Source organism: Chinchilla lanigera, unplaced genomic scaffold (genome assembly GCF_000276665.1).
Source record: "Chinchilla lanigera isolate Chin_1 unplaced genomic scaffold, ChiLan1.0 scaffold00033, whole genome shotgun sequence".
Lineage (NCBI taxonomy): Eukaryota > Metazoa > Chordata > Mammalia > Rodentia > Chinchillidae > Chinchilla > Chinchilla lanigera.
In genome coordinates, this window is record NW_004955434.1 from 19,964,985 (window position 1) to 19,979,772 (window position 14,788).

The 14,788-nt window shown below is 34.3% G+C and overlaps 1 protein-coding gene across 11 annotated transcripts in view; it reads left to right on the forward strand.

Moving 5' to 3' along the window:
* Window positions 1–14,788, forward strand: part of Cntln (centlein, centrosomal protein) — a gene marked incomplete at its 5' end in the record, with an annotated part of 307,086 nt that overhangs the window by 153,885 nt on the left and 138,413 nt on the right. For 10 of the 11 annotated variants that reach the window (XR_001234816.1, XR_001234817.1, XR_001234818.1 and 7 more), the window contains 3 exon segments: window positions 3,607–3,728; window positions 5,058–5,177; window positions 13,634–13,734. Coding sequence is in view for 8 of the 11 variants with exons in the window: in XM_013516378.1 (XP_013371832.1) it covers window positions 3,607–3,728; window positions 5,058–5,177; window positions 13,634–13,734 (343 nt within the window). 11 annotated transcript variants of the gene reach the window in all.

A 14,788-nucleotide genomic window follows, 5' to 3' on the forward strand; every position in this document is an offset into this window, starting at 1 on the left:
TGATATTTACATTGTTTACCAAACTTAATATGAAAAGTTCAAGTTTAAGTCATTTTTTATCCCTTAAGTGGAGATAGAAATACATTCTATTTTGAAGATAGAGATACTGAAACACAATTTATTTTTTTAATTTTTATTTTAAAGAGAATTAAAAAAGGAGAACAGTAGCAAAATGCCAGCAACATAAACAAAAACAAAACAAAGCAAAAACAATAAGGATGATACAGGGTTTCAGAACAAAATGATAGGGATTAACAGTGGTTGTTATATTACATATTTTTTATTTTCGTCGAAGTTGGTCAGATTACCAGATGTAAGAATGCATAATTAATCAAACTATTAAAGAGAATAAAAAATAAAAACACAAAAATTATAAATGATACAGAGTTTCACCAAACAAGAAATAGGAATTCAACAATGATTGTTGCATATTGTTCTCTTCAGATTAGTTGTTCAGATTATCAGATATAAGCCTGCAAAATTGGTCAAAAAATTTTTAGAAAGCATTAACTGTTCCTTTCAATAAACCATTAGACATCAGCAGTGCAGTTATCCCAGCTATCCTTCAGTATACATATATATATATATATTTTCCTCTCCTTCTTTCTTTCCCTAATTCCAGTTGTTTCCTCTTTTGAGCAGTTTCTTTCCGTTTCCTAACATCTATTGTACGTTTTGGGTTCCACTTACTCTTTCAGGTTCTTATACGAGGGAGAGAACATGATGTCTACACGTTTTGGGTTCCACTTACTCTTTCAGGTTCTTATACGAGGGAGAGAACATGATGTCTACACATCTGATTTATTTCACTTATGAGTATGGTCTCTATTTGCGTCCATTTACCTGTAAAAGCCTCAAGTTTATCTTTTTTATAGCTGAGTAATACTCCATTGTAGGGCCAGGGATGTGGCTCAGTGGCACAGCACCTGCCTGGCAAATGTGAGGCCCTGAGTTTGATTCCCAGTATCAGAAATAAACCAAAACTCTGTTGTATAAAAGTACCACATCTTTTTTATCCATTCCTCAGTTGATAAGTATTTGGGTTGTTTCCAAGGTTTAGCTATGACAAATTGTGCTGCTGTAAGCATGGGTGCACATATATACTGAAATTATGTAAGTATGTATATACAGGATAGCTAACATAGTTGTATTACTGTCTTCTATTGCTCTACAGAAAGGAAAATTTAATGATTACTTGTTTGATCAATCTTGCATGTCTCTATTTGTTTTCTTGAGAAATCACTTTGAAGATATCAATACATAATACAACAACCATTGTTAATTTCCTGCCACTTTGTCTGTAACTCTGTTTTGTTTGTATTGTTCTTATGCTATTTTGTAAATGGATGTCTGTTTGTTAATATGTTTTCCTTCTTTTAGTTCTTAAAATAAAAAATACAAAAAAAAATCCAGGATGCACATATATTATTATGGTATGATGTTTTTAATTCTTCTGGGAAAATACCCAGAAGGGGAATAGCTGGGTTAAGTGGGACCTCTAATCCTAGTTTTGTGAGAAATCTCCCAACTGATTTCTACAGTGGTTTCACCAATCTATATTCCCACCACCAGTGGAGAAATGCTTCTTTTTCCCCACCACCTCTCCAGCATTTGTTATGGGTTGATTTCTTGATGATAGCCATTCTTTGTGGTGTGGGATGGAATCTCAGTGTTGCTTTAATTTGCATTTCTCTAATGACCAATGCTGTTGAACATTTTTTCATATATTTATTCGCCATTAGTATTTATTCATCTGAGAAGTATGTGTTCATCTCAGATGCCCATTTTTGAACTGGGTCTTTGAATTTTGGGTGCCTGATTGTTTTGAAATTCTTTATATCTTGTAGATAGAAGTCCTTTGTCTGAGGGGCAGTTCGCTAAAATGGTTTCCCAGTTGGTTGATTTTCTTTATACTCTGTTGGTGATTACTTTTGATGCGCAAAAACTTTTTAATAAGATGAGATCTCAGTTGATTCTTTGAGGTATTTCTGGTGCAGTTTGGTTTTTGTTCATGAACTGTGTGTGTATCCCTGTGTCTTCAAGCTTTCTATCTACTTTTTCTTCCAGTAGATTTGGTGTCAAGGTTTGTACTTTTTAAGAATACTTCATATTTCTTCTTACATAGTTTTTCAGTTGAGATGAACAAAATTGAACCTGGGTTTTCTAATTTTTATTTCTACTTCACAAATTTAACCATGTTACTTTTTAGCAACTTTGCTGCAGCTGTAATTTTGCATATCTTCTAAAATTCTTTGGAGTGATATTTATTCTGAATGCCTCTTTCTAAGTATAACTTTCTCGTGTTTTTTCATCAAGCACGTTGATTCTCATGTGCTTATTAGGCTATTTTTTAACACACTAAGACTCAACTACATCCTAATAACTGCTTGGGAATTTTACTAGGTTTATATTCAAAGTAGAATGCCAAAATACCCATACTGGTGAGACAGATAGAAGTATGGTAGAATATTATTTTACTAGTCAGATCTGAGCTAAGTAGTCAAGAAGATAGTAATTTCTTAGAGTTGTGGGCATTCCTGTTAGTACAAGGAGGCAGAGAGTGAAAAACTACATTTTGCTTTATGCTTCTATAGGTCAGGTACAGTGCCAGGCCCTCTCCCTATTTTAGCCATTGTTCCCTCCTCAATATTTTACAGGAGAATAAATTAAAGTAATTTAAAGAGTGTTCTTAAACTTATACCACTAGCAAGACTAGGCTTATATGCTTAGAAAGTATGTGTTTCTCCCAGCAAGTAAGCATATAGATACTGTCATAGAAGTGTGAATGAAATTTTTTTTAAATAGAAATTCTCATGGTAGAAAAAACTCAAGAAATAGTTAATTTTACTTAGAAAATAGTGCATAACTAATATAAGTAGGTCTCTTGTGGTTTATGAATTCTGCCTTTTAAGTCTGTTTATGGTTACATGCAATGAAAATTTACCTCATGTGTTATATATTTAGAAGTCATCAAGAATAATTTTTCAAGCTGTTGCGATAACAAAGACATATTTGGACACTGTGTTGTATGACTTCTTTAAGAATATAGTACTAAACCTCTATCATTTCTTCATAGTAGAACTTCTGAAGATGAAGTCTGGCTACTTTTCACATAGATCTAGGCTTTATCCCTTCTATGCAATCTTTTTGCTTTATTGTGTGTTATTCATGAATCCATGGCCTGAAGAATTAGTTCTGCTGTAGTTTACAGCTTATGGTTTTACAAAACAGTCATCCTTTATGTATGGACAAATCCTGGTGTTGTTGAAAAGGGAAAAAAATTAAAAATCATTAAATAGGCTTATGAATATTTGTATGTATAGAAATTAGCAACAGGGTAAGGAATGAAAGTAAAATAGTGTAAGTTTGAAATTGTGTAGGCAGCTTTTTAAAAATTCAATGAGTGGATTGAATTTATCAAGCAAACCTGTTCTGTGACTTAAGAAATTCTCTCCTTTGTATTGATTGCATATATATTACAAGTGCATTCATGTTTACATACTATTTTCTCAAATTCTTATTTAGATGGATAACTTTTCATTTGAAATGTTGTATCAATAGTGTACTTTCTTCAAAGTTGTATACTTGCTTTTTTGTGTTCTGTAGAGCCAAGAAAATGATGAGCTAAGAGATGCCCATGAAAAACGCAAAGAGAGGCTACAGATGTTACAGACCAACTACAGAGCAGTAAAGGAGCAATTAAAACAGTGGGAAGAAGGCAGTGGCATGTGAGTTACATAGCTCATAAAGACATTTCCCTAAATATTAAATGGGATGAAGTAGCATTATATAGGTATCTTAATGGCTTTTGTTTAGTTTTAAAGAAATTATTTGGTATTCAAATTATACTATGAATTTTTAATTTGTGAACACCACTAACAAAAACAGCAAAATGTGCTAGCCATAGCTGTAGTAGATTCGACTATGATTTGCAGATGTCGTTAGTAGGAGGTGAGTATGAATTATTGTACACATTTTTACTCTCAATGGAACAATTTACTTAAAGTACATATTTTAAAGTAAAATTATCTGATATTCATATGATTGAAAAACTACTTTTAAATAAATCCAACTGATGTTTAAAATGTTTATCTGAAAACATGTTTGCATTTTAACTGAAGAACAAGAGAAAAATGAAATTCACATATGTAGTTAACTACCTTAAAACTATTTCAACCTAGTATGCAATATGAAGATCTTTACTATCCATCAGTTTGTTTTCCAGCTTATCTGGATGAATTGCGGTCTCAGTTCAGTTGCTCTGAACAGGTGTTCAGATCTTGGTTAGTCGTAAGTGGCTCCCTTGTTAACAGTATCAACAAAGGGCAAAGGACTGAATGAGTACAGAAAATCTACTGCACTCTCATCTTTCGGGATGGATCCTTGAGGGCAATATTGATTATACACATTGGTCTGTTCTGTAGAGAAATGCAGTTTCTAAGTGGGCCAGTACAGCACTTTTAAAAAATAAAAATGAGATTTTTTTTTTATGTACAGAAAATGAAAATGTAAAGGGCATTGGCATCACTTGGAGATACAGATAATCATCACATAATTTTTTTCCTTTGATGAATGGAAAGTACTTTATATGTCAGTAAAGCAGTGATAAAAAAAATCTTGTGCTAGCCATAGCCTCTACTCTCCTAGCTTTACAGTAATCGCTGCAAAAATGTAATGTACTTTCTGACATAATTCACTAGTAGTAGTGTGCGCTAAGGTAGAGCTTCTGTACCACATTCAGACTGGATGGCAGTTAGTTGATTGTGTCTAGTCTTTTTGGAGAATGTTATAATCTGTGTTTATTACTGGTTTCTAGGTTGAATGAGAGAAACCTAAGCATTTCATGTGTCTGCTTAAAAGTTTGTTTTCTGTGGTAACAGTTTAGCTTTAGAAAATGATGTTACCGAATTTTAATTTCTGTATGCTTAAGTTGTAGGAAATTCATCTATAGTAAGTAGAGAACCTGAATTAAAAATTGGACAAAATTGGTACATAGATATTTCTAAATTTTAAAGAATATACAAATTAGGAATAAAACAACTCCGTTTTAAAAATAGGACTGATATCAGAAAAATAGAGAGAGCTGAACCCCAGCAACTTCAACAAGAAGATTCTGATGCTGTGTGGAATGAACTGGCTTACTTCAAAAGGGAAAACCAGGAGCTAATGATTCAAAAGTGAGTTTCTTTTCTTTTCTTTTTTTTAACAATAAGGACTTATGTAAACATTTGGCAGAAATTTTTATGTCTTAAAAGTTATTAGAAAAATACCTTAGAAAACTTTAAAAATGAAATAATCTGTTTTTTGGTGATAAAAATAGTACCAACCAAAAATACTAGTGCCTTCTTTCTCCCACCCTGTTGTCTGTCTGTCTGTCTCTCTCTCTATATATATTTTGCATACATATATGCAGTAACAAGTTGCACATTTGCTAGCTCTAGCAGAAACAGTATAATATGATCTAGAGAGTGTGTTAATTAATGTGGCTCTCATCTGTTGGAGGTGTCGCTCTTCATTAGCCCGTATTTTAGACACTGCCGTGCTTCATTTTTGGAATGAGGTGGAGAGGGGATAACCTAACCAGCCATCCTTGTTTGATCTCCCAGATACATACGCAATGCAGAATGCCTGAGCTCTCTTGGTTCCCTGCCCTGTCCTGCTAATCCCAGCTGAGCTCATTATGGTGTAGCCTTGCTGCTACTCTTGGAGCCAGAGCTGTCCAAGCTAATTACTGGTAGCAGCAGAACTGCCTGTTAAGGGCCTGGTGTGGATCTGCTAACATGGTCCTTGGTAGTGACCTGCAAAAGACACGAGGGAATTTCTTTCTTTCTTGCTGTACACTGCCTGTCCTTTGGGCTTAATGCTGATCCCTCCACACAGGTCTTTTAGCTGCCCTAAGTATAAAACTTGATGAAGGATTCTCATATTTTAGAAAACATACAGTTTGCTTGCTTGATCTTATAATTCACAGGCTATTATATTCAGCTTGGCAAAGAAAGAACATTTTTTGAGACAAAGAAGAGTTAGACCAATATAATTAAACTCCTTTGTTATTTAAGTACTTTTTCATTTTAGAGTTAATTTTTGACACTTGGACCATACAATTTTTTTTTGAAAAGCTGCATGACTTTCAGATTGCTAGAATTTAGCATTGTGTAGCATATTATAATTAAATATCACTGAATTATCTTAGTTATAAATGAGAAGCTTGTTTTATATATTATATAATGTATAACTTTTGTATAATGTGTAACTTTTTTGTAATATCCTTTTCACATAATGATAAACTTTTGAGGAAAGGTATATCATATTTAAATATATACTGTATTTACCCATTACAGTTTGTTGTTAGTGCTAAGTATTTGAATCCTTAATGAATATAAGATAATGAATTCTCATATCAAAAAGTATTTTATCGACTATATAAATTTGTTTCAGAAACATTTTCTAGTAAACTTAAATATGTTTACTGACATGTAATTCAAGAGCCATATAATTCACCTATAAAAAGTATAATTCAATGACTTTTAATATATTTAAAGGGTTATGCACCATCTATCATTAATTTTAGAACATTTTAATACCCTCTCAAAAAACACATGCACAGAGTAGCTGTTACATTGCTAACCCTCCCATCTACCCTTTTCAAACCTAGGCAGCTATTTACTAATCTACTTTCTGTGTCTATAGTTTGTTTATTATTCTGAGTATTTTATACAAATGGAATCATGTATAGTTCTTTATGATTAGGTTCTTTCACTTAGTATAATATTTGTACGATTTATTATCCATGTTGTGGCATGCATCAAAACTTTCTTTGATAATCTTTAATGACCTTCTGTCTCCAAAAAAGGAAGTTAATTTTGGATGAAGTGAATTAAAGTGAGACTTCATCTACTAGTGTTTATATCTAATCTATTAAAGAAAATTCAGGCAGAAATTAGCTCTAAGTAATGGTTTTAGGGTTTTGTTTTATTCATTAATGAAATAGAACTAAATAAAAAGCAATATAGATCTCTCAAAGAAGGTTAGGAAATTCTTACAATCTTGATCTGTTCACTCAACAGTGTTTTTACATTACAACTAGCTCTTTAAGTAAAATGCTGCGTCATTAAAAACTGTGAGGATTTTCCTGTACAATCTGTTTAAATTCATTAATGTGATAGCCATTTGTAAAATAGTTATGTTTCAGAGCAGTTTTAACCTAATAAGAGGTAATGGATTTTTTCATAAAGACTTGTAAGCATTGAACACACTTTAAATTATGTAGTACAAGTTTCTTGGGGGAAGGGTTGGTTATTTTGAGAAACATTGATTCAGTTAATAAATGTGTTTGAGTCACTGCTGTGTGTCGAGCATTCTGCTTGGTGAATGAAATGAGAACATCAGACAGATCTTCTACTCTCATGTTGTGTACATGGACACCTGTTTACTATTTAATATCATTAATGAAATATGTCAAAAATAAAACTAATATCAAGAACGTGATGAAACAATAAGAGTTACAAACCATGAATGTTTTATTCATTCAAGTTCCTTCACTGATGAGGGTAGAATTTTTTTGTTTTGCTTTGCTTCCTAAAATTTCTGTGCATCACACTATTTGGTGTGCAGCTTGTAAGTGATAGTTTGGGCATGGATTTGAGTAACTACTGCCATAGTCAAGACATAAAACAGCTCCATTGTGAACAGCTCTCCTTTTCTGCTCTTCTGTAGTCCAGCCCTTTCGTCAGCTCTCACTTAGAAAACGTTCGTTTGCTCTCCCTCTTTGTAGCTTTGGCCTTTTCAGAATGTCACATGCATGGAATCCTGAAGATTGTAACTTTTTGAGGGCCGGCTGTTCTCACTCAGCACAGTGCCTTTAAGATTCATTCAGGTTGGCCATCCAGTTTCTTCTTTTTATTTTTAAATAGTGTTCCATTGTGTGAGTATATCGAAGTTCAGCTACTGAACATTTGAATCTTTTCTACTTTTTGCAGGTATCAGTAAAGCTGCTATCATAGGTTTTGTGTCAGCACAATTTTTTGATTCTTTAGACACCCAGGAGTTGCGTTGCTGTTGGAACTGCAGTAAGAAATTGCTGAAATGTTTTCCAAAGTAGCATCTTTATTTTCATTCTCACTAAGAATTCATGAGAGCACAGTTGCTCAATATTCCTGTCAACTCATGGTGTTGTCAGCATTTTTTAAAAACTATTCCATTAGGTGTTATTGACACCATGATGATTTTAATTGGCATTTCAGTAATGGCTAACAGTATTGTTTGTACTTTCATGTGCTTATTTTTTGTCTTTATGGATAAAACTTTTAAAATCTATTTCCTGTCTTTAAAATGTTAATAGTTAAAATTATTTTTGTTTTATTGTTGAGTTTTGAATTATTTATAAGTTGCAGCTGGGTGTGATGACATGCATGTAAACCTAACTATTCCAGAGGCTGAGGCAGGAGGATTTCAAGTTGAATGACATTGGAGGAACTTAAGGAGATTCTGTCTCAAAATAAAATCATTTAAAAATGCTAGGGATATAGCTTTAGTCATAAATGTCCGAGAATTCAATTCCCAACAGGAGAGGGGAACAGAAAGCAAAATTCTCTGTGAGTTGAGATTTTTCTGGCTCTTGGATGGTGCCTTATTTTTAATTGTCTCCACGGTCTCTGGAATATTGTTTGGAGACTCTGGATCTTAGTTAAATTTTAATAGGTGTCTAATGGCACTGTTCCTGAGATAGCAGTCACCTCAGTACTGCTAGGGAGAGTTGGGGGTCTAACCTGCCGATTTAGCTCCACTGATTCTGCATTGAGGGGATGTGAAGGGGTACTGCCTTTTGGAAGTAGAAGTCTAGGCTTCTTACTGTTTTCTTCGCCAGAGATCATGGCTTTGTTTCATTTATTTCATTTTTCTCCAGTGTTATATGGGTGGAGTAGAGATATCTGTCCTGCTTGTCTGCTCTTTTCCAGGTTTTTTGACTGGAGATAGCTAGTGCTCCTTGAAGTTTTTTTGGGGTGTGTGTGTGTGTGTGTCTATGTCTGTTATCATCTCTGGGTTGTTGGTTTGTCTGTTACCTAATTCTGGGGCTTAAGAAAAATGAAAGCCCAAGGAACTCACTGCTCTGAGCTATTCCTCTGGTGGTATACCTCTATTTCTGAGGTTCCATCCTATCTCCTCTTCCTTTTCACCTCTGAGAATCATGCTTGCTGTTATGGATTATTTTTAGGGTTTTCCTATTTAATTAGTAGGAGGAATATAAATAAATATATCTACTCCTTTTTATTGGGAGCCAGAAGTTTCAGCTTGTTTTTCCATGGGGCTGCAATCTTATTTTTGTCATATATTAATATCTAGTTTAATACTTACCCTTAAGTATTAAGTATTAAGAAATGTGATTTACCTCTGTTTCTCAGTAGAGCATGTTGTAATCCAGCAAATAATATATCACATATTGTCAACCATAGTTGCATGTCCCTGCTGGTACTCTTCGTTATAATGAAATACATTGTATGTTTTCTATTTCTTCGGCTAAATAAATCCGGAACTTGCATTGGTTTGTTGATTTCATTGTTTTATACTAATCTGTAGTCTATGTAAAACACTACAGCTGGGCACTCTGCTAGACAGAGGGTAACTGAGGGAAGTAACTTGTAACCCTCTTTATTAGGACCTCACAATTTAGCAGCAAGCTAAGCACAAGAGCAATAATAGCAGTAGTGATATAAAGTAGAAAAAGCTCTTTTCTGCTTGTGAGTAGGGGGAAACTGAAGTAAAGCTTCGAGATAAATGACAGTGAACTTACTGCAGCAATCTGAGAGGTAAGTGGTTATCCAGTGACTGCTCAGACCCTGTATGCAGTGTCAGTCTGTTCCTGTAGTATATAAAATGGGATGTAGATGTTTATAATTATAATTGTTTAGTACTATCATCAGTACAGTGTAGAATGTGGTTAGACTAGTATCTGGGATACTAGCTATTTATTCCTTAAATGTTTATCATGGAGATATGAATTAAGGCCATAACAGATTTAAGAAGAACTTTCTTTTTGTGTGATAATAAAATACACACAAAAGATGTGTTATTCTTTTCTCTCCTTCTGTTGAGCCTCATCTTTTTGGGAAGTATAAAATTTGCATTTGTATTTTACTTCATTAACTGTAGACTTATAGAAATATATTGGTTGATTAATAGATCTTTTATCTTTATAGCTGCAATTTAATTGACCTTTCTCAACATTTTTTAATTCCTTCCAACCTACACTTCTCTATTTATGTATATTACAAAGTTTTATTTAAAGTTACTTGTAAAACACCCAAATGTTTCACTGTCATTGTAACAGTCACTCAGATTCTTACTGTAGAAGCAACAAAGAGGAACATAGACAACTAAAACTCCAATACATAGATTGTTCATTACATCAGACATGCTCTGATGTAGGATTTTTAAGTAAATTAAACTGTAGTTCTCTAATATGTATAAACCATATTAGAGAAAAAGGTAGACAATGTAAGAATATGCATGGGGAATAAAAAATGAGAGTTGTAAATCATCGGTGCATTTGTCATCCCAGGCTGCATAACAAAACACCATTGACTGATGGCTTAACTGTCACAGTTGTGGAGGCTAGAAAGTCAAGGTCAAGGCTCTGATGGATTGGGTTCCTTGTAAATGGCCCACTTCATTTTTTTTTTTTGGTTTTTCTCCGGTACCGGGAACCGAACTCACGACCTTGCGCTTGCCAGGCAGGCGCTTTTGCCACTGAGCTAAATCCCCAGCCCCTATGGCCCACTTCATAGCTTGGAGATGAGTGCTTTCTGTGTCATCACATATCAAAGAGAGTGCTGTCTATTCTTAAAAAGTTACTCCTGCAGCATGAAGGTTAAATTACATCTAATGATCATAACTTTTTAAAGGTCCCATCTACAAATATCATCACATATAGAGATGAGGACCTAAACATAAGAGTTTGGGAGGACACCATTTAATTTTGTTCTTAGCAATCAATAGACTCTGATTTGTTCAGGATAATTAAATCAAGAACAGAGAAATCTAGTTAAGCTGTTTAATAAGGACAATGGTTACTTCATGTCTTGCTAACTTCTTTAGTCATAAGCTCACATCATTGTAGATCTTCTTTTCTTTTCTAATGTATATAATACTGTAGGTATCCATCTAAAATTGCTTCAGCTGAGCCTCATAATTTTTGAAATGTTGTGTTTTAATTTTTTGTAAGTTCAAAATGTTGTTTTATTTTTGGATTCTCCTTCAAGATATATTTAGAAGTATTCAAGAAAAAATATTTAATGATACTTGCCAATATACAGTTGGGGAGAATTAATTCAAGACCACTACAATAGGTGCACTGCTTAGGATTTTGCAGTGGAGAAGAGAGATTGGGTTCAACTCTTAATGTGGCATGCACAGGCGGGAACTTGTAGCCAGTGACCAGTGTAGAGATCAATGGAAGAAAAACTACTGAGAGGAGCCCTCAGGGGAAAGGAGGACATTGACTAAAATTACCTAATAGGGCAAGCTAGTGTGATTAGACATCACCTGGCTCATGGTAGAGGACGGGGAACGCAGTCAAATCTTGAGGGTGATCAGGGACTAACGGACTAAAGGTTCTTGCTAAATTGACTTAATAGAGTTCTTGGTTAAAACTGAAACTTATAAGAAAATGCATAGATGTATCTAGAAGTTGTTTCAGGAGTTTGACTGAAATTTGGTCAAACAGACATCTTTGTCAGATGTAGGTTCTTTAATTTCAAATATTTGGGGATTTTTTGACATCCTTCTGATACTGATTTTTATGGTCATATAAGATGCTTTGCACTGTTTAGAGCCTTTTGGATTTCAGTTTAGCATGTGGTCTTCCTTTGGCGACTATTTCATGGCACTTGAACAGAATGTTTATCTTGCTGCTCTTGAATTGCAATGTTTTATAAGGAAAAGTCAATTAGATCAAGTTCTTGACACTGTCTTTAAAATATTTTATGTCCTAACTGAATTAATCATATTTTCTTTTTCTTTGTGGTGCCATATTGCCTCAGCATGTTCTATGTTATTAGCTGAGTAAATGAGGAGCCTAATCCAAACTTCACCAGTGTGCGGTTAAGTGTATGCGCGTGTATGCATATGTGCTCATTTCGTCAATGTGTAACCCACTGGGAAGTTGCCAGTATATGTCATAGAGTACGCATTTTTAAATTCCTGTGTATGTGCATTTATTATATATGAACAAATTGCAAGTTCACACATAAAACTATAAACTCTAATTTTTTAAAGAAATAGACTGAGCAAAATCAGAGACTACTTAGTTTTTAATGTAAGAATTTTATTCCTTACATTATTAGTACATCAAAACTAAGAACTAGTATATTTTCCTTGTAAGTCAATCCTTTAATAATTACTTAATGACTACCTCTTTCTTAGTTCCAGGCATGTATGTTTTCTTTTATGTAGAGTTTCTGAGATAGGATTTCACTATGTTGCCCATGCTGGCTTTGAACTCCTGAACTCAAGTGATTCGTCTGCTCAACCCCCTTGTAGCTGGGAATACCACTGTGCCTAGGTTATATTTTATTTTTTGTGTTTCTTTTTGTGTTCTGTGTGGTACATTTATTTGTAAATTCTTTATCCATGCTTGAGAAGTTTTCTGCCATTATTCCTGTGAAGAGGTTTTTGATGTCATTTGTGCTGTTTTCACCTTTCTCACTGATTCCCATCACTTTTGTTGCTTCATCTTGTAAATGTTGGATTGATTTTTCGTGGTCCCTTGTTATCTTTAAGATACCTTTCTTTTCCTGGTCACTAGTCACATTCCTGTCTTCTTGGTTTGGTATTGTATCCTTGCCTTCATTCAGTCTGTTGTGTATACTTTAAATGGAGTTTTTAATCTCCTGGATCTCTGTTTGGATCTGTTTCATTGATTCCATTTCTTGTTTATGTCGGGCATTCATGGTTTCCATCTTTTTCTTGACCTTCTATTTTTTATCTGTGTCTTTAGTTTCTTTCATTTTGATTGTCATTTATTTTGTATATTAGATATTATTTTTCTATCGCCTCTTCCATTTGTTTTTTCACTTCTGCTGCTATCATTTTAGAGAGTTCCAGTGGTTGGCTTCTGATTTCCGCTATTTCTTTGTGCGCTGGATTTCTCCTGAGTAAGCTGGGTGTTTGGTCATGGCTATTTGAAGTTCCATATGCTTCATTTATTTGTATGTCAAAATCTTTATTTATTGCTTTTCCTCAAGTATATCTTTGGGTTATTAAAGGATGAGACAACTCAGTGCATAGTTTTTTTTATCTCTTCTTCTTGGTGTTTTCCCTTAACAAGTATGAAGTGTCCATGTGTGTGCTCTCACCAGTGTCCTGCTGTGTTGCTGGCATTCCCGCAGGCCTCAGGTGCCTGAGTCCTGTCAATGGTGGGAGCAGGAGCCTGTCTCAGACCCTCTTTCGGCCAGTCACCACAGCTCCAAGTCAGTGGCGTGAATGAGAGCCCAGCTTGGACCCCCTTCCTGCCAGTTGCTATAGCTCCAAATCCAGTTCTGTGTATTTAAAAATACCTCTATTGTTTTTATTTCTTTGCTACATTATTCCTCAACTGAGATAGTTTATGTTCTTTTTTATTTTTTAATTTTCATAGGATGAATCTTCAAGAAGAATTGGATGAACTTAAAGTACATATATGTATTGATAAAACGACAATACAAGAATTGAATAGATGTATAGCAGAGAAAAGAGAAGGTAATTTTTTGTAAAAAAATATATATTTAACACAGGCAGTATTAAATTATCTAGTTCTTGAAGTTTTAGTTTCAATTTCTCTTAGGAATCTTACCTTGTTTTTTTCTTCACCATGTTACTCACTAATAAGTCATTAACATTTTTATCTTTCATGAGAAAAATCAAATAGAGGGAACACCTGAAGTTCCTATTTTGGGCAAGCTTTATAACTTGTTAAAGATGTAAAGAGAAATTTGATAAGGAAAGACCCTCACTTTTATTGTTCATTGAAAGTTTTCCTAGTGATGTTCATTTACAGTTTTATAGGTAGTACAGTGTAGAGCTGCAGTCAGCATTAATAATTAATTTTTTGACTTTACATTTATCATTTGATATCAGTTTGCACTCATCTATTTTTCTGGGGTCAAAATCTTAGTCTAGAAGGAAACTTTGGAAGGCTTCAAATCTGTAAGCTCCCTGACCAGTGGCCTAAACCTGTTTAATTATAGGGAACATACCAGTGTTTCAAATCTAAGATTATTTCTTCATTAAAAGTCATGAAATTTGTATTTATTATACATTCTCAGTACCTCATTTAAAAAAGTAAACTTGATATGATAGCCTAGGGATTGTCACTGTATTTTTAGTTGCTCGCCATCTATACTTAATAATTACTTTTCATACTCTCCCTATGTTCATTAATTTTTTTTAATTACTATGACAGAAAACCTGAAAGAAATCAAATTCAAAGGATGAAAGGTTTACTTTGATTTACAGTTTCATGGGTTTCAGCTTGCTGTGTTGCTGTGGGTCTGTGCAGGGCAGAGCGTCACCGCAGTCGGGAGTGCAGAGGAAAGCTGCTCCCCTCATGGCAGCCTGAGAGGAAGGGGTTGCAAACTAGATGTACCCCCAGTTTACACCCCTGTGATCTGTTTCCTTCAAACAGACCGAACTTCCTGATTCTGTCACCGCCTAAAGGAGCAAGTTATAAACCTGATAAATTTACTCCTCCTGATCCAGTCACTTGCCAGCTGGCCATGAGCTGCCAACCAGCCTTTAACACAGGCAGCCTTCT